At 55.7% G+C, this 26,953-nt stretch overlaps 2 protein-coding genes across 3 annotated transcripts; one reads left to right on the forward strand and one right to left on the reverse strand.

The window, feature by feature from the left end:
* The first annotated feature begins 636 nt into the window (after positions 1–636).
* On the forward strand, positions 637–26,567 carry CLDN23 (claudin 23). Of its 2 annotated transcripts, XR_004356931.1 has the most exons (3): positions 655–1,877; positions 24,854–24,856; positions 26,555–26,567. XR_004356931.1 is itself a non-coding variant. In XM_032687011.1 (1 exon), the coding sequence occupies exon 1, from the start codon at positions 833–835 to the stop codon at positions 1,532–1,534; it is 702 nt and encodes a 233-aa protein (XP_032542902.1). In that variant the 5' UTR covers positions 637–832; the 3' UTR covers positions 1,535–2,158. The 2 variants fall into 2 exon arrangements, 1 of the variants encoding a protein (XP_032542902.1); XM_032687011.1 differs by lacking the exons at positions 24,854–24,856; positions 26,555–26,567 and having other exon boundaries at positions 637–2,158.
* LOC116786439 (low-density lipoprotein receptor-related protein 8-like) lies at positions 2,631–9,716 on the reverse strand. Its single transcript, XM_032687010.1, has 18 exons — positions 9,382–9,716; positions 8,909–9,124; positions 8,460–8,698; positions 8,248–8,377; positions 7,731–7,909; positions 7,430–7,616; positions 6,857–7,075; positions 6,444–6,627; positions 6,122–6,323; positions 5,887–6,051; positions 5,389–5,589; positions 4,753–5,296; positions 4,496–4,624; positions 4,202–4,309; positions 3,878–4,114; positions 3,326–3,749; positions 2,967–3,105; positions 2,631–2,706 (listed from the first exon to the last, which is right to left on the reverse strand). Exons 1-18 carry the CDS (start codon positions 9,686–9,688, stop codon positions 2,650–2,652), a joined length of 3,867 nt encoding a protein of 1,288 aa, XP_032542901.1. The 5' UTR covers positions 9,689–9,716; the 3' UTR covers positions 2,631–2,649.
* Positions 26,568–26,953: the final 386 nt, after the last annotated feature.

Here is a 26,953-nt window from a genome sequence, read left to right on the forward strand (position 1 = left end):
TCCAGCTCAGCTGGCATTGCTCATCCCGAATTGATCCACAGAGGATGCTGCCCTCTTCTGGGCCTAGAGTGACTGGCAGAGATTCAGGGAAACTTGGAAAGGCCCGAGTGCTTTTTGGGGCTCAAATCCCCACATAGCGTTTCTCAAATGTGGCGAGTTTCCATACCTGTCTCAGTGAACATCCCAGAGACTTTTTCCGCCGAGAATCAGGCTGCTGGGTCTGCGTGTGACCTCTGAGCGCAGCCTGGAAAGGGAGAAGCAGCGTCAAGCTCAGGAGCCGTCCCTGAAAGACAGGGAGATGGGTACTTCTCTTGGACCAGCTGCCAACTGTGAGATCTGCTAGCATTTAATCGTAATTATTATTTTCATTCATTAATTAATTTGATAGCAAAATAAGCTCTCATTTAATTAACGAACTTGTAATAGGGTCCTGTGTCGCCCCATCAGCCCGGGGACGGCCGACCGCCCGCCGCGTCCCCTCCCCGCCACCTGCGGGGGGACACAGGGGCCGGAGCTGGGGTGGTCCCTGCGGACTCCCGTGTCCTTGGAAGGCGCTGCCCCCCAGGCAGGTGCCGACCAGCCCTGCCCGGGCCGGGCCCCGCCTGCCGGCCCCGCCTCCTGCCGGCACTTCCCCACGGCCCGGGCAGGGCTGGGGCGGCTCCGCGGGCCGTGCCCGCCGTGCGGAGCTGCGGGAACACTTCCCGCCGCGGAATCCCCCTCTTGCCTGCCCCGAGCGGCCCTGCGGCACCGGTGGCACAGCTCCTGCACAGTGAGCCCCGGAGCTCCCGCGGACCTCGGGCAAGCAGGAGCCCGCCTCTCCCGCCTCCCCAGCATGAGGACGCCGACGGCGATGATCGTGGGACTGGTGCTGTGCCCCTGCGGGCTCCTGCTGACGCTCACGGGCACCCTGGCACCCAGCTGGAGGAAGGTGAGCCTCGTCCCTAACCAGCCCATGGACCTCGTCTGGGAGCAGGGCATCTGGGACATATGCAGGGAGCGGCAGAGCACCCATGACCGCCTCTGCGGGCAGGCTGACGAGCTGGGCTACTTTGAGGAGGTACCCGTGCGGGTGGCCCAAGGGCTGATGCCCTCCTCGCTGGTGATCACGCTCCTGGGCTTGGTGGTGGCTGCCCTGGGGGTTCGCTGCTGGCAAGAGGAGCCACGGCACCTGCTGGCTGGAGTGGCAGGGCTGGTGCTGCTTCTCTCAGGGCTGATGAGCCTCGTGCCCACCTCCTGGTACACCCATGAGCTGTGGGCACTGCCCGCACTGCCTGGCAGCACACTGGCTGTAGGCTACAGCTTGGTGCTGAGCTACTTGGGAAGCTGTCTGGAGATCTTGGGGGGGCTGGCCCTTGCCCTCAGCTTCCACCAGTGCTGCAAGGAGCGCAGGGCTCCCAAACTGTCCCCCAGCCCTGTGCTGGAGCCTGGGATGTGCTCCACCATTGGGGCTTACAGCAATCCCTGGGATGTGCTGAAGGATGAGCGAGATGGACAGCACTGGAGGAACAATCCACCTTGTGACTCAGACTTGTAGCCCCAGCACCAGGACAGCAGCCACCTGCCTGGCACTGAGAGCAGTGCTGGCTCCTGACCTACAAGCCATGCCCTTCTCCTGGGGCGCCTCAAAGCAGCCTGAAAACAAGACCAAGGACCTGGCTTGAATCTCTGCAGCTTCCTCAAAAGTCTGCTGTGCTCTAGGTCCTACAACTGTGCCAAATCCACGCTGGGTTGAGGGCTATACATAGCTCTAGTCCCTCCATGCAGCTTTTAACTCATCCTCCTGCACAACAGCTTGGTCAGAGGCAGCTTCACTGTTCCCATGTAAGCAAGGTATAGGTTAGCACCATGCAACCTTCAGGACTGAGAATAGGGGAGGGGTGCACCTCCCACATGTCTCTGCCCAACTCAGGACTGTGCAAACAGCAAAATAAATGCAAAGCAATGGGTCTGTACTGCGGGATGATTACGGGCTTTCTGCCAGGTAGGCTCGGCTGAGAGCCAGTGGGCATGGCTAACCCAGCCTCCCTGTGCTTTGCCTGAAGCAGGAAGGAAAAGTCTGTAAAAGTTTTATGGCACCTTCCTAAAGGACTTTTTCCCCATGGACAAAATCAGCTCTGGTAGAGGTTTCTCCTTCCTTGAGCACAGCCACTTCAGGGGGGAAAAAAAACCAACAAGGGAACACAGAGTACAAAATAGCATATTCAACATTAGCCTGGTATGATGTGGTAAAACTGGTCTCACTGGTTTGCAAGGGACAGTCAGGAGGTCAGAACTGGACTATAAAATCCTAGTCAACATCTTGCATAACATGATAAGAGCAAAGCTAGCTTCCTTGCCGAGCTATTTGGCCAGATTTCTACCCCAGGCAAGCCCAAAGCACCATGGTTAGCAAGGTAAGCCTTGCTGCAGAGGGACAGTGGCTCATGATGCTCTTAGTGTGGTTATAGGATAGTACAGGATGCATCCTGCAACAGGGGACCAGATTCAGGTGGCTCAGAGTGTGTTGGGATTGGAGACTTCCTGATAAACCTCCCAAACCTTTTTCCTCTGGACTCTTATGTTTCCTAGAGCTTAGACATCGGGAAAGAGCAAACCTCCCCAGCCCACACACAAACCACAGTGGCACAAGAGATGCTGCACAACATTCCTTTATGAAAATACAGTGTTGGGGTGAGATGGTCCCTTCCTTGGCAGGGCTGGCAGCTCCTGCAGAGATCACAGATGGGTGCATGAGGGGTGAGTCTGAGCCAGCTTCTCTGAGCCCACCCCGCACTTTATCACAGGGGCTCCAGCCACATTGGAGCTGGACAGCCCTTTCAGACACCAGGCACCCCAGGTGTTGCCCCTCTCCTCCAGCAGGAGGGCAGAGCTTGCCTGAGGAGTGGGCACCATGCCAGCACTCGGCCTTGGGGCACCCCAGGGTGGCAGGGGTGACCCTACCAGGGCCTGCTCCCCTTGCTACTCACCTCTTTCCCATCGTAAGCTTCATTCACAAATGTATCACTCTTGGGGGGAAGCTCTTCCTCCTCCTCCTCATCCTCTTCCTCAGGGTCACTTTCACGGTGGTACAAGGTCAGCACCCGGGTGGAAGCAGTGCTTGAGGTCCTGGGGAGGAAAAAACATACACTAAGAATGGCATGGCTGTCTCCTAGAGGTGGGGCAGATCCTAAGGTCCTGCCACAAGCCCTGGTAATAGCCTGCTGGGGTGATCGAGCTTTCTGTATAACCCAGGGGTGCATCAGGACACCACACTGTCCCCGGGCAAGGAGACCCAGTCCCTCTCTATCCCCATTTATACCTGGCCCAGCCCAACCCCAGAGTTCACCTCCTCCGCCTGTCCCGCCTCCGCATGTAGGCCAGGGCCCCCACAGCAGCAGCAGCGAGCAGGAGGAGAACGGCCACGCCCAGGACGATGGGTCCTGCAAGGGGCTGCACCTCTACTTCCTCGCAGTAGTCGCCACGATAGCCCAGGGCGCAGTGGCACGTCACTCGCCCGGCCTCGATGGCGCAGTCCCCGCGCAGGTTGCACGTCTCGCTGCTGCACGGCACAGCCCTCAGCACCTCCTCCGTGCTGGGGGGTACCAGGAAGGGCTCTCCGTGCTCCCGGGGTCCAGGGGCTGCGGGTGAGCTGGGGCTGGGCTGCCGAGGCTGCAGTGCAGTTGCGAGCGAGGCTGGTTTCTGTTCTTCCACGTGGGACATTCCTGATGGTGACACTGCGGGGACTTGCGTCCCCACCTGCTGGGAGGGGCCTGGCGGGAGGAGCATAGATCAGCAAGAGACCCAGGCAAGTCCTTCTTCCCAAGCTGGGGGAGACTGGCCGGGCTACCCCGTGCCCTGCCAGGACTGCTGCACGCCCTGGCTGTGGGCAGGCACTCACAATCAGACTCATCGGAGCCGTCAGCGCAGTCAGAGCGCCCGTCACAGACCTGTTCTCCAGAGATGCAGCTCTGGAGGTCAGGGCAGGGCTGGAGCGTGGCAGGGCAGGACAATGCTGGTGCACATGCTGCTCCATGCACGAGGTGGTAACCGTGAGAGCAGCGGCACTGCCGCCCTGCAGGGTTGGGCAGGCAGAGCTGGGCACAGCCCCCGTTGCTCTTTGCACAGGCGTTGGTGCCTGCCAAAACAGCACGAGTTAGCATGGACACCACTGAGCACGGCTCAACCCCACAGATGCCCCGGGCTGGGACAGTTGCAGACCCACCTTCCTGTGAGAACTGGCTGTAAATCCTCATGGCTACCAAATCCTTCTCCATTGTGAACCACCACCTCTCGGCCCGCTCCAGCCGGCTGTGCCAGATCTTGCTGGATCCTGGAAGCACACGGGGTCAGCACTGCTCCACTTCCTCCCATAAGAGTACCCAGGATATGAGGTGGGGGTCCCCTAACCTGTCCTTCACCCCACGGAGGGGCAGCCTGCACCCCACAGGGACTGGCAGAAACCCCTGTGCCCCAGCGCCATAGGAGGAGCTGGACAAAGTACAGCAAACAGACCCACCATTGGTTGAGGTCGTGCTCCAGAGCAGAAAGCCTTCTCCTATGGCAAACAGTGAGAGACCATGCAGCCCTTCCCGCACCACCCGAAAGTGGGATCCATCCAGCTCGACGCTGCTGATGGTACCTCTCTCTGCAGGACACAGATGGAGCAACATCAGTGTGGGGACACGGAGGGCTGTGTGGGGCTGTGCCTTGGGGAGGGCTGAGTGCCTGCACCACTGCTACCCCCAGCAGTGCCCCAGCACAGCCCGCACTCACCGTGGTCTGCCCAGTACAGCCTGGTGCCAGCAGCCCCAAAGGTGAGGCCAGTGGGAGCCCGGGCTCTCCTCCAGACCGCTCTGCGGCCAGTGCCATCCATGGCTGCACACTCCACTGTGGCACCGGGCCCATGGCTGCCAGCTGCTGTGACAAAGCACATGGTGGAGGCACGAGGGCACAGTGCCAGCCAGGCAGCGCCCTGCAGCCCCTCACTGAGTAGTGCCAGGGCCCACCGCCCCCCAGGAGCTGCCACATGGATGCTGGGCGGCTGCCCCCTGATCCAGTACAGGTTCCCACTCAGCCAGTCCAAGGCCAGGGATGTCACCGTGCCCTCCACAGCTACTGCCTTCTTCCAGGACAGCCGTCTCCAGTCCTTCAGGCGCAGCAGTCCGATGGAGTTGCCTCCCACCTCTGCAAAGTACAAACTCTTGTCTTTCACTGCGTAGTCGATGGCTGTCAGGTGGCCCACCTTGGCCAAGGGCAGGGCCTGGTGCAGGGGAAGCCCTCGGGATCCAGATGTTGCAGGCAGGTCCTTCAGGTAGACCTGGAGGAAGGAGGCAGCACTAAGATGGGGACCTTTCTCCTCTGACAGCAGCTAGGACAGCAGCCCCTAGGGCTGGCTCTGGAGGGTGGTACCTGTGCCACAGCTGCTGGTGACACCAGGAGAGCAAAGGCTGAATCACGGAGGGGCAGGCAGGTGGTCTCATCGGCAGCCAGCACCAGCCTGGCAGGGCACCGGCACTGCCCAGTGTGCCTGGCACTCAGCAGGCACAGGTGGGAGCAGCCACGTGTCTCACAGGGGTTAGGGGCTGTGGGGCGCAGGGCTGGGTGCATCACCTGTGAGAAGGGCAGGCTCAGCTCACAGCCCTGTCAGCACCCACCAGCAGAGCTGAGCACGACTGACACCGTGCCCTGCTCCCAAGGCCCACACACGGCCCAGCTCTGGGCAGGATGGTGAGGCAGAGATGTTCCAAGAGGACCAGAGATACTTGGCTACAGGGGCTGCTGCACAAGGACCACTGGGATGGGGGTACAGCTCCCAGTGCCTCCACACTTAGAGGATGACAGGACCATGCAGGTTGAGAGACCCAGCAGAGCTGGCACAGCAGGGTTTGGGGCTCCCCAAGTAGGTACCTGGAGGCCATGGGGCTGCCCGTGCTGCTTGAGCAGCGTGGTTCTGTTCTTGCCACTGGCCTTGTCCACCTGCTGCACGGACCATGTCTTCCTCTCTGACCAGTAGATCTGGCCCTCACACACGGCCGCCGCGAAGGGGCTCCGGACCCAGCTCAGCTTCAGGACCTGTCAGAGAGGCTGTAAGTGCCCACCCCAGTCCCCATCAGGGCCCCGTCAGCAATGCCCCGCCACAAACCTTCACACTGGTGCCATCCAGATGTGCAGAACTGACACTGCCCAGCTTCTCATCCAGCCAGAAGATCCTCTGGGTGGGGAGGTCGAGGGCTAGTGCTGTGGGCCAGCCCAGCCCCTGGGCCAGCAGCACGTGCCGCCGACTCCCATCCATCGTGGACTCCATCAGCCGTGGGTGGCTCCCCACCTCTGACCAGTACAGCAGCCTAGTGAGAAGAGAGGTGCCGGCCCATGGACCACACACGGCATCGTCCCAGTACATGGAGGAAAATGGGGCAGGGGAGGGATGGTAAGGAGGTCCCCATGTCCCCTTGTGGCAGACTTACCCTGCCAGAGGTTGGAGCACCAGAGAATGGGGCTGGTCCAGGTCTCCATCCATCACCACAGTGTACTCTGGTATCCCTTGCCAGGCAGCACCCAAGCGAGTGGCCAGCACCTGTCCTGCTGCACCATCTGTCCAGTACAGGTTCCTCCCAAGCCAGTCCACTGCTATACAGTCTGATCTCACACCTGCAACACATCCAAGAGTCAGCACCTGTGGGGTGACAGCTGCATGGCCCTCTGGCACGATGCTCCCAGCCCACATCCTCTCCATCCCAGGCTCTCTGGCTCCTCCCAGCCTTGCTCCCAACTAGCACCTCTCCACACAAGGTGACACAGCCTGGCATGCCACTGCAACCTGGAGATTGCCCAGTGACAAAGAGGCCAGCTCTGCTACCCCCGTGCTGTCACAGCCTACCTTTCACCAGCGTGCCTTTCTTGCCCGAGTTGAGGTCCTGCCAGCGGATGCTCTCTGTGGCCAGGTCCATCCAGAAGACTTTCCTCTCCACCAGGTCATAGTCGAGTGAGAAGACGACGCGATCCTTGTCAGTGGCCAGCAGCACCTCCTTACGCCCACTCCGCAGGCCATAGGACAACACCTCTGACTGCACAGCCACCAGCAACATGGGCTCTGGTCCTGGGGCAACACAGAGCGCCCCGGACTCTGCTCAGCACTGGTGGCCCCATGGGCTCAACACATGCAGACAGGGAATAAAGCACTTGCAGGCACCGGAGCCTGCTGGGACTCAGCCCTACCAGATAAGATGTTCTCAGATAGTGCAGATGGATTTTCTGACCAGTTGTGGGCTGGCAATCGTCAGCTCACAGCTGAGTGGGGCCTGGCAGGCAATGTGGCAGAGGAGACAAGGCCATTCACGGGATCACAAGCCTCCCCGGGGCAGCAGGCACAGGGGGACAGGTACCCACCAGCTCCTGGTGTACTCTAGGGGGCCAGGGATCCTCAGCACTGCTTGGCCATCCCATGACTTACCAGTGAGTTTGCAGACATGGCCATCGGGCTCCAGCAGGTAGCCAGGGAGACAGCCACAGCTGTAGGACCCTGGGGCATTGAGGCATGTTTGGCTGCAGGCTCCCTCACCCCACTCCGTGCACTCGTCTATGTCCATGCAGAACAGACTATCCTCGGCAAGCCGATAGCCTGGGCCACACCAGCACCGCTGTGGGGAAAAGGACCATCAGCTTCCCCCCCTGGGGACATGAAGCTCCCTCCTGCAGCTGGACCAGGGCATCATGGCATGGCAAGCCCCTGGCCCAGGGCTAGTGGCACTCACAGGGCCCTGGGGCGAGGGGTAGCAGAGATGAGCGCAGGACTGTTTGCAGGGCACAGAGCAGTTCCCCCCCTCGTCTGAGCCATCCACGCAGTCCTGCCGGCCGTCACACACCAAGGATGCATTCAGGCAGGCCCCCAGCCCACAGGGGTACTCATGACTCTGGCAGGGAGCAGGCTGGCCTGCAGGGACATGTGGGGAAGGCTGCCCTAAGCCTTGTCCACCAGCTCCTTTTGCTCACCTGGGGCAGATTTAATGGCTCCTAGAGCCTGCCCAGAGCTTATTGCAGCTACATCCAGAGCTGTGCCAGTAGCCTGGCTTCAGGCTATATTAATCCAAAGGCCACCAGCCATACATGGACAACAGCTGGGGCCTGGAGCCACCAGAGATGCTGGGAATAGGCAATCAGCATGTAGGGCCTTTTACCTCAGCACAGACACATACCCATCTTCCTCTGTGCTGGCACCCACCAGCTACCCCGGGTGATACAAAGAGGCGATAAAATCAGGGTGTAGCTCACAGCCAGCTTCGTCGCTGCCATCTGTGCAGTCAGTCTCTCCATCGCAGCGCCAGACATCAGGGATGCACTCATGGCCATGGGAGCAGCCCCACTGCTGGTCCCCACACAGCGCTTCCTCCCAAGGACAGTCCTGCAAAGGCAGAGGGTAAAGAGGGTTACCAGCTCTCCTGGGCACGAGCAGGGACAAGTGCTGTCCCTGCTACCCCACTCACCTGCTCATCTGTGCCATCCCCACAGTCAGCAGTGCCATCGCAGCGCCAGGCCTCCGGCACACACTCCCCACTGTGGGAACACGTCACCTCACCCGCACGGCAGAGCAGTGGCCGGGGCACGGCACAGCCCTCCTCGTCTGAGCGGTCCTGGCAGTCATGGTCACCATCGCAGTGCAGGGCCAGGGCCACGCACTGCCCATTCCGGCAGGGGAACTCAGCTGGGCCACACTCCTTCGCCACTGTGGGCAAGGCCAGGGCTGAGCAGGTGCACTGTCCTCATTCCCATCCCACCAATGGAGACATGGCACTGAGCAGGGTACGGCCTCTCCAGCTGCTCAGCAGGTTGCCCCAGGCAGTGCCTGCTCCTGGACCCACAGGAAAACTGGTGCATGCACCGGTGGGGCAGGCAACCCCAGCAACTCCTGTCCCGTCCAGCCCCAGGGTCTCACCACAGCCCTGCTCGTCAGTGTGGTCCAGGCAGTCAGCATGGCCATCACACAGCCAGCTCTTGGGGATGCAGCGGGTGGCAGCATCACAGCGCAGGGCACACTCCTGCGTGGGGGTCCAGCAGCCTGTCTCATCCGAGGCATCGGGGCACTGGGGCACCCCATCGCAGCGCTCTCCCGCCCCAACGCACATGGCTCCGCTCGCGCAGTGGAAGGCCCCTGGGGAGACAAGGGAGACAAGGAGCCACATCTAGGTCACTGTGAGCAGTGGGACCAGCCCTGTTGCCTTCTGACAGCATCTCCAGTCCAGTGCCAAGCTCAGAAGGCACCAGTATGCCACATGACAAGCATCAGAGCCCAGGACACACTCAGATTTTTCCAGGGCCCCATCCCACCAACCCCATCAGGAAGCAGCCAGAAGCCCTGGGACAGGGTGATCCAACTGCACAGAGAGTCGACTGAAGAATGGCTCCTACCTGGGGTGTTGCAGAGCTGGGCACACCCATCCTCATCAGAGCCATCTGCACAGTCTTTCTCCCCATCACACAGGTACTCCTGAGCCACACACTCAGTGCCATCACGGCAGGACACGTGTGTGCGAGGACAGGACAGATGAAGGACTGGGGTCAGGGGGTGAGCAGGGCTGGATGGGAGTGGTGGGGTAGGTGGCACTACCCGTGCAGGACTAGTTGGGTGCTGGGTGGTAGTAGTTGGCTGTGGGACAATGACCTTAGTTGGCAAAGCTCGAGTGGTGGTGGTGGTGCTGGTGGTTGTTGGCTGCATGGTGGTGGTCTTGGTTGGTGTGGCAGTGGTTGGCAGAGGGGTGTTTTTTGTTGATGTGGACTGGCTGGCGGTGGTTGGTGTGGACCGGCTGCTGGTGGTGGCCTTGCTGGTTGGTGCAGGAGTAGTGGTGAGCACAGTGGTGGTCTTGCTTGGTGTAGATCTTGTGGTGGACATGGTGGGACGAGCAGCAGTGGTGCTTGTGATTGTCCTCATAGTGGTGGTCACAGGTGGAGGGAGTGGCAGGGCAGACCCCTTGCTTGGTGGCACTGGCAGAGGATTTGGGATTTGGAGCTGTGTCATCCCCGCACCCTGGGCACTTTCCAGAGCACTCCACATGGGCACCAGCAGCCAGGCACTCTGCCCCACTTCAGAGCAGCATGGGCCACCCAGCCCCACCAGACACAGCCCCTGTGCCAGGCACAGAGCCATGGCTGCCCTTACCAGCCTGCAGCTCCGAGCCCACGAAGGCCACTACACCCTGCACGCCTGCTGCTGGCATGGACAGCACAAGGGTCAGTGTCCTCCGGTCCCACAGTAGCAGAGCCGTCCCATTTGCCGACACCAGGTATGGCTCAAAGGCTGCCACAAGGCCGTGGGGCCAGCTGGGTGCCAAGGTGACTGCTTGCCGCTTGGTCAGACTCAGCGCCTGCAGGCCTGTGAGGCAGAGGGATGGTAGGACCCAGGGCCCACAGGCACCCCTTGTGGCCCACCCTGTGCCTCCATAACCCACAGCTATTGCAAGGACCTCATGGCTGAGGCCAAGGGCTCAGCCATGGGAAAGAGTCTGCCCCATGAGCATCCTACTGCCCAGGCAGGGACCTGCTGCATGTAGGGCATGGCTGATCACTCCTGTCTACATCCACCACCTCTGCTCTCTGCTGCAGATACCACCAGGGCTCACCCAGGGTGGAGCTCCAGAGCACGCTGAAGGCTCTGCTATCCATGGCTGCAGGCAGGTCTCCAGGCCATGTCTCGTTCCAGGCATCCCACGGAGCACCTCCAGCCAGGCTCAGCTGCTGCAGGGGCTGCCCACGGGCTAGCCAGTACAGAGCACCCCGCTGCCAGTCCAAGAAGAGGTGCTGGATACTGCTGCGAGCACGGTGCAGGATGCGCGGGAACATGTCAGATGTCCGGATCACCCCGATGTCCCTCCGGTTACATGCGAGCCAGTACAGGTCCCCCGAGCGGATGTCCACACGGGCAGAGCAGACTTGGCGAGAGCAGGCAGGCAAGCAGTTACAGGGCTGTCCCATCACCCTGCTTCTCTGCCTGGGACCCCCAGCCCCTAAACCCAGGGCACAGCTGCCTACTGCCTTGGCACAGACCCACTGTGGGCACCATCAGACTACTGTGCTCTGCACCCAGGACATACTCAGGCCTCAGGGAGCATCAGGAAGGGGAGTATGCCCTCCATCACCCCATAGGGTCTCACCTGGCCGCCCAGTTGCAATGGCCTCTCTCCTGCCAGGGTGCCCCACAACACTCAGCAGCGTCCCACGGTCATCTGTTCCATAGAGCACTGACCTCTGCCAGTCCACATCTTGCAGGTGGAAGGGCTCCTGCCACTCCTGTATCCATTTGCTGTGTGCTCCAGGACCCACATGCACCAGGGAGATGGCCTTTCCTGATGCATACATGATGGACAGCTCTGCAGGGTACAAGGGCAATGTGTGAGCATAGCCCCAGCAGTACTGGACAGGGCCACCAGCATGAACCAAGGCAGAAATGTAACAGCAACAGTGTATGCTGGGCCTACCCCACCAAAGCCACAGCCCTCCCCCAGCTCCCACAGGGATATATACTGCCCCAGAGAGCCAACCCACCTCATAGACCCTGCTCACCTGTGCACTTTCCCGAGGGCAAGAGGAAGAGGCCCTCTGGACAGGCACACTGGTAGCCCCGAGGGTGCACAGGTGACAGGAGGCAAAGATGACTGCACAGGCCCGGAGCACATGCAGCAGTGTCCCCTGGGAGCAAGGGGACATTAGAAGCTCAGGTAACCGTGACCCTCTAATGTCTCTCCCAATCCCTAAAATCACAGACTGTCCTGGGGCTGGATATGGGCTGGTAGATATGGTAGCAACGTCACATGAGTTAGGAGGGCGCAGCTCTACCCGAAGCCATGAGACTTGGCAGCTTTCCTATGGACTCATATGTCCCCTCTGTCTCAACCACACAACCCTTCATCACAAGACCAGGTAAACCATTGGGCAGGACCCAGTGAGCTCCAGGACCTAGCACAGCCTCCCCCAGCATCCAGGGATGCGGTGGGGGTGCTGCCAGCCCTGCAGTGGTGCAGCACCCACAGGGTACTTACGGGGAGGCTGCTGCAGTGCGTGCACCACAGTGAAAGCTGAGACAGGGGCGCGGAGCAACACTGCGTGCTCCTGGGGAGAGGCCCAGGTGGCTGACACCAGCTCTGTGCCATCGGTCCAGAAGAACCGGCTCTCAAACACAGCCAGGCCCAGAGGCTCCGTGTGGCTCCGCAGAACAGCGTGAAAGGAGTGGCGCCCACTGCCATCCACCCGTAGCGTCTCGATGGACTGGGGACAAAGCAAGGTATGATGACCGTGTGGCATCCCCATGCCCTGGCAACGTCCCACAGCCACAGGCCTCATGGTGATGCCATCACCTCCCAGTCCAGGGATGTAGGCCAGACCTGGGCACTGCTCCCTGCTCTCTCCAGTGCCTTGGATGTAGACAGAGGGGAACCAGGGCCACCCTCCCAACTCCCATCTCATCATCTCCCTGTGGGAGGAGAGCCCTGCTGTCCCTTGTCCCTACCTCCTTGTACTCGCTGATCCAGTACAGTCTCCCAGCCACATGGTCCAAGCTTAGCCCCACAGGCTCCTCCATGGGCACCACTGTGAGCTCCCGCCGGTTTGAGCCATCCATGCCAGCCGCAGCAATGACTGTCCGGCCTCGCTGCCCACGGTTGACCCAATACAGTGACCTAGGGGCAGGCACCAAGGAACCACTTCACAGCATAATACCAGTGCTGCCACAGCCCCACAACAGGCAGGACACAGTCAGCACCAGCATCACAATCCCAGGGCCAACCCTGGCTCATTCACCCCTCACCTTGCAGCCGGATGCACTGTCAGCTGCTCTGGTGCAATGTCTTTCCCCAGCACTGTCACATAACCCCGGCCATCGCCCAGCCCTGCACAGATAGCTGGAGGATGGCTGCTGGCCCAGTACAGCTGCCCTGTGAACCAGTCGAGGGAGATGCTGTTCACTTCTCTGGCATCTGCAGAGACAGAGTAGTTTTAAGGCATACCAGCCTGCTCCAGGCTGCAAGGCAAACCCAAGTTGCCCCTTACTCTGTATAGGAAAGGCAGGACTGAGGTGGCAGGTCAGCTCTCGGCACCCATCTCAGCCCCACTACAGCACCCAGCCTCACTCCTCCCCACCTGCATAAAGGGGCTGTGTGCCTTTCCCCAGGGAGTGAACACGGAGCTCGCCATCCTCTGTCAGCCAGTAGTAGGTTTCTCGGAGCTGGTCATACACCAGGGCGCGGGGTTCGGTCTTAGTGGAGAGCCGAGGCCGGTAGGCTTGGGTCCGTACATCCAGAAGGGCCAGGTCCTGCCCCACGGCCACCAGGATCTGTGTTGCATTGTCTGCCGGGGTGAGAGGAATACCACTCAGTGAGCAGGGATGTGGCTAGCTGGGTGCACTGCCCAGCCCCTCAGCCAGCCTGGGCTCCCCATCTCACCCTACCTGTCACTTCACAGGCGGTGCCGTGCTGCAGGGTATAGCCCCGGAGGCAGGCGCAGCTGTAAGTGCCTGGGGTGTTGCTGCACAGCTGGCTGCAGGGGCTGTACTCCAGGGAGCATTCATCCACATCTGCAGGGATAGGTGCAGTCAGGAGCCTGCCACAGGAGCTGCCCCAGACAGCATTGTCACTGCTCCGCAGGGACCACAGGCAGGCTCCCTAGATACCAGAACATGGGCCTTACCCCAAAACGCACCACATGCTGCTGGGACATTATCTAGATATGGCCTTTGTGGGGCCAGACATGACACATGGGCAGGAGCAGGGCAGAGGAAGGCATTCCCACAGAAGCACTGGCTCCATGGAGACCCTGCTCTCAGTGGCTGAGGCCACATGTGCCTGAAGCGCATGCATCCTGATCTTTCCTTACCAGCACAGCTCTGCCCATCTGCCTGCAGCACCCAGCCAGCCCCGCAGGAGCACTGCACTCCCCAGTGTGTGTCAGCACATGTCTCTGCACAGCCCCCGTTGCGTACAAAGCAGCTCTGATCTGCGGGGACACAGCAAGGGGTGACATGAGGCAGGACAGCTCTGTGGCTCCCCCCGGCCCCAGCCTCATGGGCAGCGGCCAGCAGCCATACCCAACTCACCACACGTGCTGGGCTCATCAGTACCGTCCAGGCAGTCAGCCTCTTCATTGCACATCAGGGACTCCAGGATACACTTCCCCTCATCGCACCGCACCATGCCAGGTGGACAGGTGGCTATGGCATACACAGCTCATGTCAGCAGGGCAGACCAATACCAGGTGGACAAGGGGAAACCCTGGGTCCCAGACTCATGGGGAGGTCCCTCAAAATATCAACAGTTCCTGGGAAGGTGGCCACTATCCCAAGGTGAGCTGAGGCCCGGGAAAGCAAAGTACTCCCTACTTCACACACGGCCTGGACAGGTCTTGCCCCACTGAGGAGCACCTAGTGTGCTTGCTTACCGCAGACATCTTCATCCGAGGAATCGCCACAGTCATCAATCCCATTGCACTTCCACTCAGCCATGATGCATACCCTGTTCCTGCACTGCCACTGCTCAGGCAGGCAGGGCTGCTGGGGACACCCTTCCTCGTCCCAGCCATCCTCGCAGTCCTGGTGCTGATCGCACAGCTCCCAGTGTGGGATACAGTGGTGGGTGCCAGGACACTGCACCTTCTTTGTCCCGCACACTGAGGAGGGAACAGCACAGCACTCACCACCCTGCCCTGTGCCCCTAACCACCCCCACTCGGCGCCCCCAGCAGAGACTACGTACCACAGTCCTGCTCATCAGAACCATCCAGGCAGTCAGCAACACCATCGCAACGCCAGCTGCTAGAAACACACCGGCCATCGTCACACTGCCAAACGTGGGGGTCCCCACCACAGGCAACCTCTGCAGGAACATCACACACTCACTGGGACCTATTGCTATGGCAGAACCATAAGGATCCCCTCCATCCTGGCATGGGACAGGTGCCGGCAATGCCTGAGCAGCTCTGCCGAAGGGGCTGGCCCACAGCAGCCCCCACTGGGGCTCTCTGGCAGGTGGCGTCTGCCTTGCTCAGCATAGCATCCAGGACATGTTCCCGTGCCACAGACATTCACAAGGAGCACACATGTCCCTGCAGGATGCCACACAGGCAGAACCAGCAAAGAGCAAAGTGCCTCTGGCCTGCCCTGCCCCACCACTCCCCAGAGCACCAGTGCCCCTCGATGCCCATGCAGTGCAGCCCTCAGGTCCGCCCCACGACAGCGGATAGGTTTCAGTGTTCCCTCGCTCACCGCACTGTTCGTCCGTCCCGTCAGGACACTGCTGTTCACCATCGCAGAGCCAGGGAACGGGGATGCAGCCGGCGGCGCAGGTGGCCTGGCGTGAGGCAGCGCACGTGGGGCCAGTGGCCGCTGCGGAAAGAGAGAACCCAACCCGGGATCAGCGCGGGTAGCAGCACCAGGCATCCCCCTGCACACCCGCCCTACAGCTCCCCGCATGTGTGTCCCAGCACAGCCCCGTGGGGGGGAAGGGACCAGTCCCAGCCAGGGGTACCCCAGGAACTCCTGAGGGGCTGGAGGGAGAACTACAGCCTCTCATCCCCGCTCAAGGAAGGCAGAGGTACAGGGCTCCTCGGGGCGCAGGGACCCCCATGCTGTCAGGATGGGAAGGATGCCACACGGAGCAGGGACACATCACCGGGGGGATGGGGAGAACGGTGGCACTCTCGGCAGCAGGGACACCCCACCCCACAACCCATTGCTGGGGGATGAGCAAGCATCCCTGATGCTGCGGGCACCCACCGCAGCCCCTGGGGATGAGACAGGGACCTCCCCAGCCGCCCCCGGCCCGCCCCCCTCGGTCCTTGCTCACGGGCGCGGCGGGTCCCGACGCCGGCGGCGCTCCCGGCCAGCGGCAGCAGCGGCGGCAGGAGGATGCTGAGGAGGGCGAGGAGCGGCGGCGGGGGCCGGCCCATAGCGGCGGCGGCGGCGGCGACAGAGAGGGGCGGCTCCGGGGGTCCGGCCGGCACAGGGAGCGCGGAGCCGCGGCCGCCGCCTTTATGGCCGGGCGCGGGCTGCCATTGGGCACCGCGGAGACCCAGGCCCGCCCCTGGCTTCTCCAGGTTCTCCCCCCCGCTGCCCCTTGTCCTCCCGCCCGGCGGGGGTTGTTGTGAGAGCCGGCCGTGAGAACCGGGCCCGTGGCACCTGCGCCGGGCGTGGGAAGGCAGCGGCAGCCTTGAGCGCGGGGGCACCCCCCGAAAACACGGGGCTGCGCGCAGCCCCCCGGCTGCCCGCCGACGGTCCTCGACCTTGAGGGCTGCGAAAAGAGCCGCTGGAGCACAACAAGGAGAGGGAGAGCAGGGGCCGAGGGAGGAAAACAGCCCGGCGAGAGGATAAGGCACCTGCCACTGCCTGGGAAAGGAGCCCCCTCCCACTAGGCAAAGCAGGGGCTTCGCTCAAGCCTTGGAGATGACCCCAGATCACGGGGGTTTGCAGACCCCTTGCTACATACCCGGGGAATACCGCTGGTGTGCTGCCGCTCCATCATCTTTGGCTTGTCTCCCAGCCATCGGCATGTGGTGGCATGAGTGTCTATCCATCCCCACGGTTGGTCTGTGTTCTAAGCACATCCATGGCCTGTGGGTGCTGTGCGCTCATCCTCTCCAGCTTTCCCATCAAAGCGCCCCACTGCAGCACAACCCTGTTACACACCCCTACCCGTGCTGCAGCCCAGCGTGCAGATTCACCCAGCTGTCTGCCCTCCCTGGGCAGCATCCCAGTAACCCTGGGCAATTGGTTTCCCCAGGCACTCCCCAGGAAACACAAGTCTGCAAATCCCAAGGATCATGAGCATCCTCAGGGCAGGAACATCAGGCAAGGTGGTCTGGTGGTCAGGGGAGGGAGTGAAAAGGACAGAACAGTATCAAGGCACTCCCAAGCCCATGCAGAAAGCCCCAATGTCCTCCTCACACCTTCACGCAAATGCCAAGATCTGTGGTAGCTCTCTGGGGATCTCTCTTGTACCCCCAGCTCTACCACCCTGCAGAGAGATGTCCAGCACTGCCTCCACCCACTGAGCCTCTACCACTGCGAGGACCAACCAAGGAAGGGAACAAAGAGACACCCCTTGCAAGAGCAATACCTCTGTGATCAAAAGAAGTGGACAGTACTTTGAGCAGGACACAGAAGGGACCCTCCTGCCTCCCTGGGTTGCCCAGCATGTACAGTCCTTTTCCTGCTTTCCATGTCCTTTTCTCAGGCTGGGAAGGGGCCATGGCAGCCTGCCCAGCTGGATGTGCAAGTCCCTAATATTTCTCTGGGCATGTTGCAACATGCATTGCTCCTGCGAGACTAGTAGGCTTGCCTTGCCCACCTGTCCTTGTGTTCAGTCTAGTTCCAGCATGGCCTTTGCTTTCCCCTGATATCAGACTCCCCCCCCATGGTGTAACCACACAACTAAAGTAGTAACTCCTCACAGCAGATGGCTGGAAAGGGCAAGAGACAGCAGAGAGACTGTGAAAAAGAGTCAAGAAGCTAGTGGGTGCAGTAGAAGTACCCAGTGCACCTGAGCATTAGTTTGGGAAGCTGAGGCAGCAGTGACAGAGAGGACACCTGGTGTGGCCAGCCTCTTAAAATGCAGGAGATTTTTTTAGAAGCATGATTTTAAGTTAAAGTATTTTAAATATATGTGTATAGATAGAAGAATATATAGGTACATGTGTGCATAGATAGTAGTCCACTCTCCATAGTTATATGCACATACAGTGACTCCTTCTCTATGAAGTAATGTTTGTTTTTTCCCGTAGACTTTTTAAGAGATTTTTTTTGTATTTTCAGATTTTTCTTTACATTTCCATCAGTAGGGAAGTCTCCTTTTCTCACTGACATTTAGATTCTCCCTTCTCTGCCTCTTAAAGCTAAGGGGGGTTAAGGAGAAGACTGGTATCAAAATGAGAAGCAGCAAATCTGTGCTCACTTGAACAGCAGCATGCAAAATATAAAAACTATTAAAAAGGCTAGCAGAATATCCTAATAAGTCTAAAGTAGCATTTGTACCTTTAACTATTCCAAATACAGTAAAAAATTTTTTTCAAATATCCAAAGGCAGTTTCACATTAAATAGTGTGATTTATTTTATATTGTTCATATAAAATTACATGTATCCTTTCTGCTATACTATTGATCTGATTCTCTTCTTGTTATTGGTGTAAGAAGTGTTAAACTATTCCTGTTCCTTTCCAGTAACTTTTAATCACTCTTTTCCTAAAGATAAGGGACATCATGCTGTTAAAAAAAAAATAAATCAGAGGGACACCCTGCCTCACATCAGTTATCAAACTTCTACAACCTTGTTCCCATAAAGAAAGTACAGCTTTATTTGCTTCTATGCCATGTGGCCTGGCCATGCTCAAAATTAAACTGTCTGAAATCTATTGACTAAAATTTATGCCAGCAGAAAAACTGGATTTCATGAAACACCTATTTCTTCCTAGGAAATAATCTTATTCAGTGCTTAAGTTACTAAAAATAAAAATTAAGGGCATTCCAAACTATTTTAATAAAGGTATTTTTAATTTTGGTTTCCAAAACTGAAGCTTTTTCCAGGTAACAGAAATCAATCTTTCAATTCTGAACAAACAGTCTAGATAATGTACTCCCAAGGACTACAACTCCTACCTCAGGGTCTGGCCCACAGCAACCCAAAGCATTGGCCAGAATGACTGCAACACTTCCATGAGAGTGGCAAAGTCCTGCCCTATCTGGTGCCCAGACACCCTGACATACCACACGATCCTAGTAACTCTAGCCTGGGACAGCCTTGTGAAGTGGGTAACAGATGCTCTGCCAGGGGATAGGAAATGTCTGCAGACATTGTCTTTAATTTCCTGTTTTTCTACCTTGCTCTCTTAGCAGCATTGTCCTTCTATTGCTTAAATGTCCCTCCAACCTGTACCCCTGTGGTCAGCACCAACCCCAAAGCAAACAGTGGTGGTGGCAGCACCTGCCTTGGTGGGTATTTTAATGAGCAAAATGGTCTCACACGTGCTGCCTCCAAGAGCCTCAGCATAGGCAGGAAGGGCACCAATGCTGAGACCTGTGGGTGGGTAAATCCTCCCACCTCCCAAAGGCCAAACAGCCTTGAAAAATTCAAGTTTACAAAACTAAGGCACTGTTGTGGAGAACTAGGAAATATTAGCATCTACTGTGATGCAGCTTAAAGTAACAGCATCCTTTACCACAGTATTCTTTCCATTAATTAAAAGAGGTTTGAAAGGAACAACATTCAGGTCATTTGGAGGACTAATTTTATGAATGCAGTCAGGAAACAATTTCTTGTTCTCCGTAGTAACAACAAGAGCTACACTGTTCTCAACACCCTAGATGGGATTGGAAACTTGATGCTTTTGCCTTCACGCTTTTTGTTTCAGAACACAACAGGAGAGAAAGATCTTTTTAAGAAGCAAGTGATTTACCAGGATAAGGAAATTGAGCCAGTTTTGAGCTCTTTCACTGATTTTGGGAAATAAACCCAGAAAGTACTGTTTACTATCATGAAAGGTTCCGAAAAAAATTTGCTTCTTCTCAAAAAACTCTAGGCTCGTGATTGCATCTCCCCCACATCCTTGTCACCCTACTCTTCCCCAGCCTGCTGAGAGTTACCTGTGAGATCTAGGGAAGATGGAGAAAGAAATCAGAACCTCCACTTAGAGATGCCACAGCCCCCTCACATCTCCCGTCAGGGCTTCTTCACCCATCAGGATCTGTCTGCGGTGCCTCCCCAAGCCGCCACTGGGTAGCAGCAGAAGGCTGCAGGAAGGTCCTGCCTTGTTCTGCTCTCCCACTACCAGGCTCTGCGAGTTATCCCTGAGACCTAGGGAGAACAGAGAAGGAAATCAGGACCTCCACCTGTAGATGCCATAGCCCATGCTCAGCCTAACAGCACCCCTGTCGCACATCTCATCTTTCAGACTCACAGGTTGGCACCAGACTCTGCTCAAAGCTTCCCTGCAGCCTTGCTGAGGAGGGCGACAAGGTGATTACAGATACTGTGAGGAAGCCCAGAACAGGATGATAGGGGCCAAGTCTCCTAAGCTGGGTAGCTCTGACCTAGCTCTGGGGTTCTGACCCTTCCACACCGGGATCAGGAAGGAAAAATCACTGCCAGCCCACACCAACAGAGCAGACACATCTCCCTAGGGTTGCAGGTCTACAGGTCTCTGTGAGATAGCTGTGCTAGGAGGACATTAGGGACCTGCCATGTGGTGACATGTTCATCTGTGTGTATATAGACATACATATAGAGGCAGGTGCATATATAGATTCACATACACCTGAATGGATGTTGAAGGATTGTTTCCAGTCCTTTGATACCCTGCCCCACTGAGGTGTCTCCTGTCAGGCAGGTCAGTTAGGTCAATGTATCTTGGATAAGATGTTTAAAGCAATGTGAAGTGCTGCTGTTCCCCCTTGCTGCAAGGTATGGCCAAGAGAGTGGGAAGGTGAGCAACTCGCTCAGGCACAGTCAAGTGTCCCCTACACAGGTGGCTGGATAAGGGGCAGCATTCACTGCTGCTTATAATGGCTTGGATTGAATTCATCATTATGGATGTCTTGTCAGCTATCATGGGTAGTGGCTGACCCTTCACTGATGCCTCTGGCCTCATTTCTGTGCCCCACCATGCTTTCTGACAGAGTGGCTTTCTTCTCCACTCTTCACAGCAGCCACACCATCACACGTTTCTTACTTACTCCTCCAGCCAGTCTTGCTCTCAGCCAAGATGCCACCTCACACACCAACTCATTTCTAACCTTTGTGACCAGAATCTGGCAGGTTTGATTGGGACCAGCAAACTTGGAAGCTTCTTACTGCAGGAAAACAGCTGGCCACACCTTTCTCTTCTCCAAAACAAAGTGAAATGCTTTAGGGAAAAAAAAAAAAAAAAAAAAAAGAGGCAGTGGTCTTCCTTTCTGTTCTGTTTTTCCATCCTCTATTTAATAGTTCCAAGCTCCTCCTTGCCCATACCCCATCTGTGGTTCTGCACACATCTCTTCAACACAAGAATGAACACCCCTGGTACAGACACTTTCTCACTGTATTCCTTGGCTGAGCTCATCGTCTAGCTGAGTAAAAACTCAAATAATGATAAAAGCTCCTCCTCTTTTGGAAGCAGCTATTCCAACATTGCTCCAGTATCAAAGATACCTGTTAGCATCACGTCACTGGTTTTGGCTGCTTAATAAGGCATACCAAGAAAATTAATTGTTTTAGTCATCTGTTCTCTAGGTGCACATAACTTCACAAGAAAACATCTGATTTATCTTTGCTTGGAAAACTAGCCTGGCTTTAGCATGCCCCCAGAACACTTCCTCCCCACCCAGCTTTGACCAGATTTCTTTTCTTTTTAGAGAGGAGTTTCACTTTCTAATTTCTAACTATCTGCAGGATTTTCCTCATTCTCTGTATTCTAGAGGCTGCATCTGCCCTTGGCCACTGATGCGAGGCTCAGCCAGAGCAGGTACCAGGTCACATATATCATCGCTTCTCATCCAACCCACCCATGTGTGTTCCCTCCAGGAACATCACGGTTTGGGTTGGATTCTAGGTCCACTCGGTCCTTGCTCCCAGAAGCACGATTGCTGTCCCAGCCCAGGATGTCCTCCTTGTCTCATGGTATTGCCCTGGAGTCACTGAGCCTGCTCTCAGTGTTTGCCTTAAAACCTCACTTACTTTGATTGCTCCAGACCTGGGGCAACAGTGCAGCCCACTGTGATGTGAAGTACATGGTGCAGGAAGGAACAGCAAACCTCATCCTCTGCCAACACTTTTCAGGGTCACTTCTTTAATGACTCCGAGTAGTACTGAGAGCTACAGTGAGACAAAGGAGGCTATAAAACAGGCCAATCTACCCTCCTCTCAAGCTATCACAGCTGATCTTACTTATTACCAGTGAGCAACAAAAGCATTATAACCCTGGGACAGCCTGTGCTCCACACGTTACCCCCCTTCTTGTTCCCCGAGGAGCTTTGAACAAAATTAAGGGGGAAAAAAAAAAACACAAAGAAAAAGAAATTATGCTTAAGGAGGAAGGAACTGGGAAAATGTGCAGTTCTTCCTGAAAACTCACCCAGGTTCCAGTGATCAGCATTTCTTGAGCCAGACATGGTGTCTCCATCTAATAGCCCTTGATGGCTTTTATTTCAAGGTATCCCTTTTTGAACTCTTAGAAACCTCAATATACCACAGCAGGGACTTCCTCCTCTCAGCTCAGCATTGTGGAAAGAAACCAGCTTCACTTGCTTTCTTCTAACAAGACACCCAAGAGCTTAACCTGGTGAAAGACAGTTCCTCCTTGCCTGCTCACAGCTGTAACCTCATCTGCCCTGTCAGGGCTGAATATACCGACCCTGTTCATGGTGCAAAAACTATCACAGACCTTTAAAAATCCTCAGTGCTCTTCTCTAGCACTAGTGAGACCATTGTTGTACAAAGCATCTGAGACACGGGTGCACCCTGGCTGCAGATAAACTGCTGCAAGTGGCATTTCCATTTTGTCCCTTTCCTAGACATTCCTAAGGTCTGTCTCAGACATGATAGGGGTTAATCTATTCCTTGACATCTTGAGAGCTGCAGCTAGCAGCCAAGTGCCTGTAAAACAGGGCAACCCCACTGCACCTGGCACATACTTGCACAGCTTCCTGCTGACATTGTGCTCTGCTGGGATGTGCTGTGGCCAACCCTCACTCTCAGGCAGAAGTGAGGCTTTTCACCTTACACCATCAGCTTGGGTTTGAGCCGAAACCCAGTGCAAATCCCAGATGTAGGATTTCATGTACAGGAGTACTCCTTGCATCTCTACCTCTACCATGCAGTGAGTTGTCACATATTTCCAGGCCAATTCTTTCCAAAAGGTCTTCAGGGGCAATCAAGAGCACATTGTGCTAAACAACTGAGTTACCTCAACCTGGCAGACACAGACAGAGATGACAAGAGCAGGTTAGTGTTGAACATGAAGACTCTACCATTGCCTTGCAGGATGCTGCTCTTCCACATCAGCACTTGCACTTACTGGAGCAGATGGCACAGTGTGCTTCAGGGAAGAGAATGGCAAGTACTGCAGCCCCAAACTGCTTTCAAATAGATACACATGTGCTTTTGTTCACCACAGCCCATTCATGTCTTCCTTCTTGATGGACAGTGCTGGAAACAATATTAGCTGCATGGGAAATGTGCCTTGCTCTCTGCTTCTCACACTGCGAGAGCATAAAAGACAACGTCTGGTGTGGGGTTCCAGGAATGACATGTTAACATCAGCCTGTCCATGGATCACCTTGGGGTTATTAGCCTAGGAGACCCAATGGTTGTGATCATACTGGCTTGATTTGGTACAAATCTGGTCACTTCCCAAGCACATGTTTTGCTTGGGGACTTGGGTCAGCTTTCCCTCTCCTACAAGGTCTCTGGATCTTCAGATTAAGAGATGAAAAGCAGCAGGATGGGATCAGCATCTTGCAGTCTGGCATCACCATGCAGCCCTACTGCCAAAGTCAATCATCATCAGCTGTTCCTCTTACCTGGTAGATGTCCAGAAGGTGGGCAGTTGGAGCAAGAAAGGCACCAGCTCAGGCAACTACAGCTCTTTGTTATTGTAGGGTCAGCATTTTGTGATGGACTTTGGTATGTGCCACATTTAGTCTTTGCTGTTGAATGTTTGCCTCGACTCTGGAACCAGCAGAGAAATGCCAATGCTCAAGCAAGGGAGAAGAGTGCTCCCTGAAGATGTGGGAGCAAGAGACATAGGCAGGGTTGGTATTCCTCTCTGGAAAAAACACTGCCTAAATCCTACTGATTGCAAAAGTGTCATGCAGGATGAGCATTTTGGCTTTATTTCATGGTTCACAACAGCTTTGCTCTCTGCCAGGTCAAATTGCACCACACACTGCTTTTACAGCGACTGGGCTTTTAGCCCTATGCAAAACACTGCTGTTGCAGTACTGCCCAAAAGCAGGCACCCGGGGAGCTGGGGCTGCATCCAGAGCATCTTGCTTAATCCCATGAATACCAGTCCCCACAAAAATAGAAACAATCGCCTTCTCACAGAGGAGCTCATTGTATCAAGTTTCTAGTGCTCACAGCAGCCAAGATAAACTAGTGTTATCTTTGTGACTGCTAGATTAAATGCTTTTTCCCCTCCTATAATGTTAAATAAATGAGGAATTTCTTTTGCGTTTTGATGAGGCAAAGGGGTTGGATTATTTTCTTACCTTTATGACATACTGTGCCCACTTAATTTTTGCATTGATGACATGGAAAATGTGCTTGAAGCCAAAAATGGAGCAGGTTTGCCGCACATAGCAAGTGTGTTGGCAGAGGGACTGGTTCAGCTATTCAAGCAGCCCACACTATTTAGAACAATCTTAAACCTCCAGGGGGCCCTGCAGTTAGCTCAGCATCTTCAGAGTTCAACATCTGGGACAACACTGCCATGTCAAACTCACTGAGATGAGACTGGAAAACAAGTGGAGGAGAGAGCCCTGCAGCCATGGCTCTGACACTGCCTCAATTTTCATATAAGAAGTAATCAAATGGGCTCACCAAGACTGCTGGGCAGGTTAGTCTCCTGTCTCACGGCAGGATTTTCATTTCCAAGATGTAGTGTTTCTTTCATTTTACTGACAGAATTTTAATCAAGTTTAAATGAATAAATGTAAAAGGTTTTGCCTACACTGCTGCTCACTGTAACTTAACCTTGTCTCAGGTGGCTGTTGGTAAGACAGCCCCACCAGCTCTCCCTGGAAAACCTGAGGAAAGATTTTTAAATCTCCTGTAATCAAGCAGGATGCCAAGGAGCTACCAAGATCCTGATTTTTAGGGTGTGCAAGGCCTTTCTCAGAAACTGGCAGTCTCCCAGGAGGTGCCCAAGTCCATGAGGAAGTGCTGTCATCCACCGTTCAGAGCACAGCCGCCTTTCTGGAAGCGGGTGGTCTTTGCATTTTTTTCTTCAGAGCAATGTGGAAGTGTCAGCACTGAGCATTTTGTTGTCCCTTGGAGGGACTGTGCCACTAAGTCTCAGGACATAAAGCACTGCACTAATTTTCTTCTTTCAGGGCAGCACCCTCTTTCATTCTCCCCAGCTCACTCTAGTTTAACCTCATTTCCTACAAGAAGAGGTTGTTTGATGCTGGCCAGTCAGTCTGTGTGTCCCTTTCTTAAAACTTTTTAAGCCCACAGGTCAAAAGCAAGCCATAGGTCAACATTAGATTCCAGCACAGGGTCTCCAATGTACCTGGTTCCAGGAAAATCAAGCCCAGTAGAGGTAGGAGACCTCGTGGCAGGACCTCGCTTCCTCTCTGCAGTGTTCTCAACCAAAGACATGGAGCAACAGGCAACATAGGTTGTTGGCTCTGCTTTCCATGAGACCACTTTCTTTTCTCTTGACCTGAGCACCCTTGGGATATGTTCTTATCACTGCAAAGGAAGAGCTTTGCAGGGAACAATAGGCTTGTAACCTTCAGCATGCCTCTTCCCTGCAGTGAGCAGATGCTGCTAGTCCCTTTGGAAAGCCCTGGGGCTGATTGTAGCAACATATCTACTGCAAACTAGAGCTCTGGGCAGCTGCAGATTGCAGCATCTAGTACAAATACATGACCCAGCTACATTTTTTTCTGGGAAAAAAAGGCATGTGAGCCTTGGGACTATGACTATTGGGCTCTTGCTTCTTATGAGTGGAGCCATGCTGATCCAGACAAACAGGTACCCTGTGGCCTTGTGCTTTTGGGGAAGTACCAAGAGGCAGATGACACCACCACGAGCAAACAGTGCCACCTGAGCTGGCTGGGAGGGAGATGGGGACAATGCATGGGATGTTGTCATATAGGAGATGCTGGGTGTGATTGTCATTGTATCCCACACTGTTGGGGTGAGAAACTGTCCTGAGCAAGCTGTATGCTGTGGAGATACCAGGGTAAAGAGAGGGCAGCCCAAAATTTCAGCATCTGTGAGCTGTCCATGTATCTAATGAATGCCTCATTGTGGTCGACAGCTTCTTCATGAGGGGAAGTGGAGGGCCAGGCACTGATGTCTTCTTTTGGTGACCAGTGGCAGATACCAAGGAAACAGCATGAAGCTGTGTCAGGGAAGGTTTAGGCTAGGTATCGGGAAAAGGTTTTTCACGCAAGGGGTGTGGACTGGCACCTGGAAGAGGCTCCCCAGGGAAGTGGACACAGCACCAGAGTTCAAGAAGTCTGATAGAGTTCAAGAAGCATTTGGACAATGCTCTCAGGCACATGGCATAAAAGCTGGGGTTGTCCTGTGCAGGGGCAGTAGTTGGACTGGATAATCCTTTTTGTTGCCTTCCAACTCATGATATTTTATGATTCTATGATTCTATACCAGGATATAGATTGCTTTATTCATGAAGAAAAAACACATATGTAACCTTGCATCAGTGCTCCCATCTCCAGTTAAGGCTATTCCAGGCCATTTGGGGACATGATAAAGTCAATAAAGGAGGCAGAAAGTAACTGGGACAAGCTCAAGGGCTGTGAAACCTTCTCCTCTATTAGCCCCATATGCATACAACCTGCTAGGCTGTTTGGTCTTTCAGAAATAGCCCTGGGGTTACACACTCAGGAGCACAGTCTGAGACTGTCAGTGCCTCCCAGCCTTGGTGAGAGCCTCAAGCCCAGGCAGTCTCCAGGACAGAGCACAGCACAGCAGAAGTTCCAGAGAGCATGGTAAATAGCTGTGGCTTACTAAAACACCCCCAGCCTGGCAGCAAAATGTAAAACAGCAGGAGCGAGACTTTGGCCTTGCAGAGGTACCATGAAACCAGCTACCAGATATTTCCTCAAGTGCCCTGCCTACCTTTGGAGGAAGGGGCGAAGTAAGATGTTCAGTCCCAGTGCAGACACTTGAGGTTCAGCCCCTCAGGGGTAGCTGGTGTTATGTAGCTGCTGCAGAGCCATACCAGCCTGACAGGACACAAGCACTTCATCCCAAGGGTCTCTGAGAGGCGATCAAGCATCTGCC

The sequence above is a fragment of the Chiroxiphia lanceolata genome, chromosome 4, assembly GCF_009829145.1.
Source record: "Chiroxiphia lanceolata isolate bChiLan1 chromosome 4, bChiLan1.pri, whole genome shotgun sequence".
NCBI classification, from domain to species: domain Eukaryota; kingdom Metazoa; phylum Chordata; class Aves; order Passeriformes; family Pipridae; genus Chiroxiphia; species Chiroxiphia lanceolata.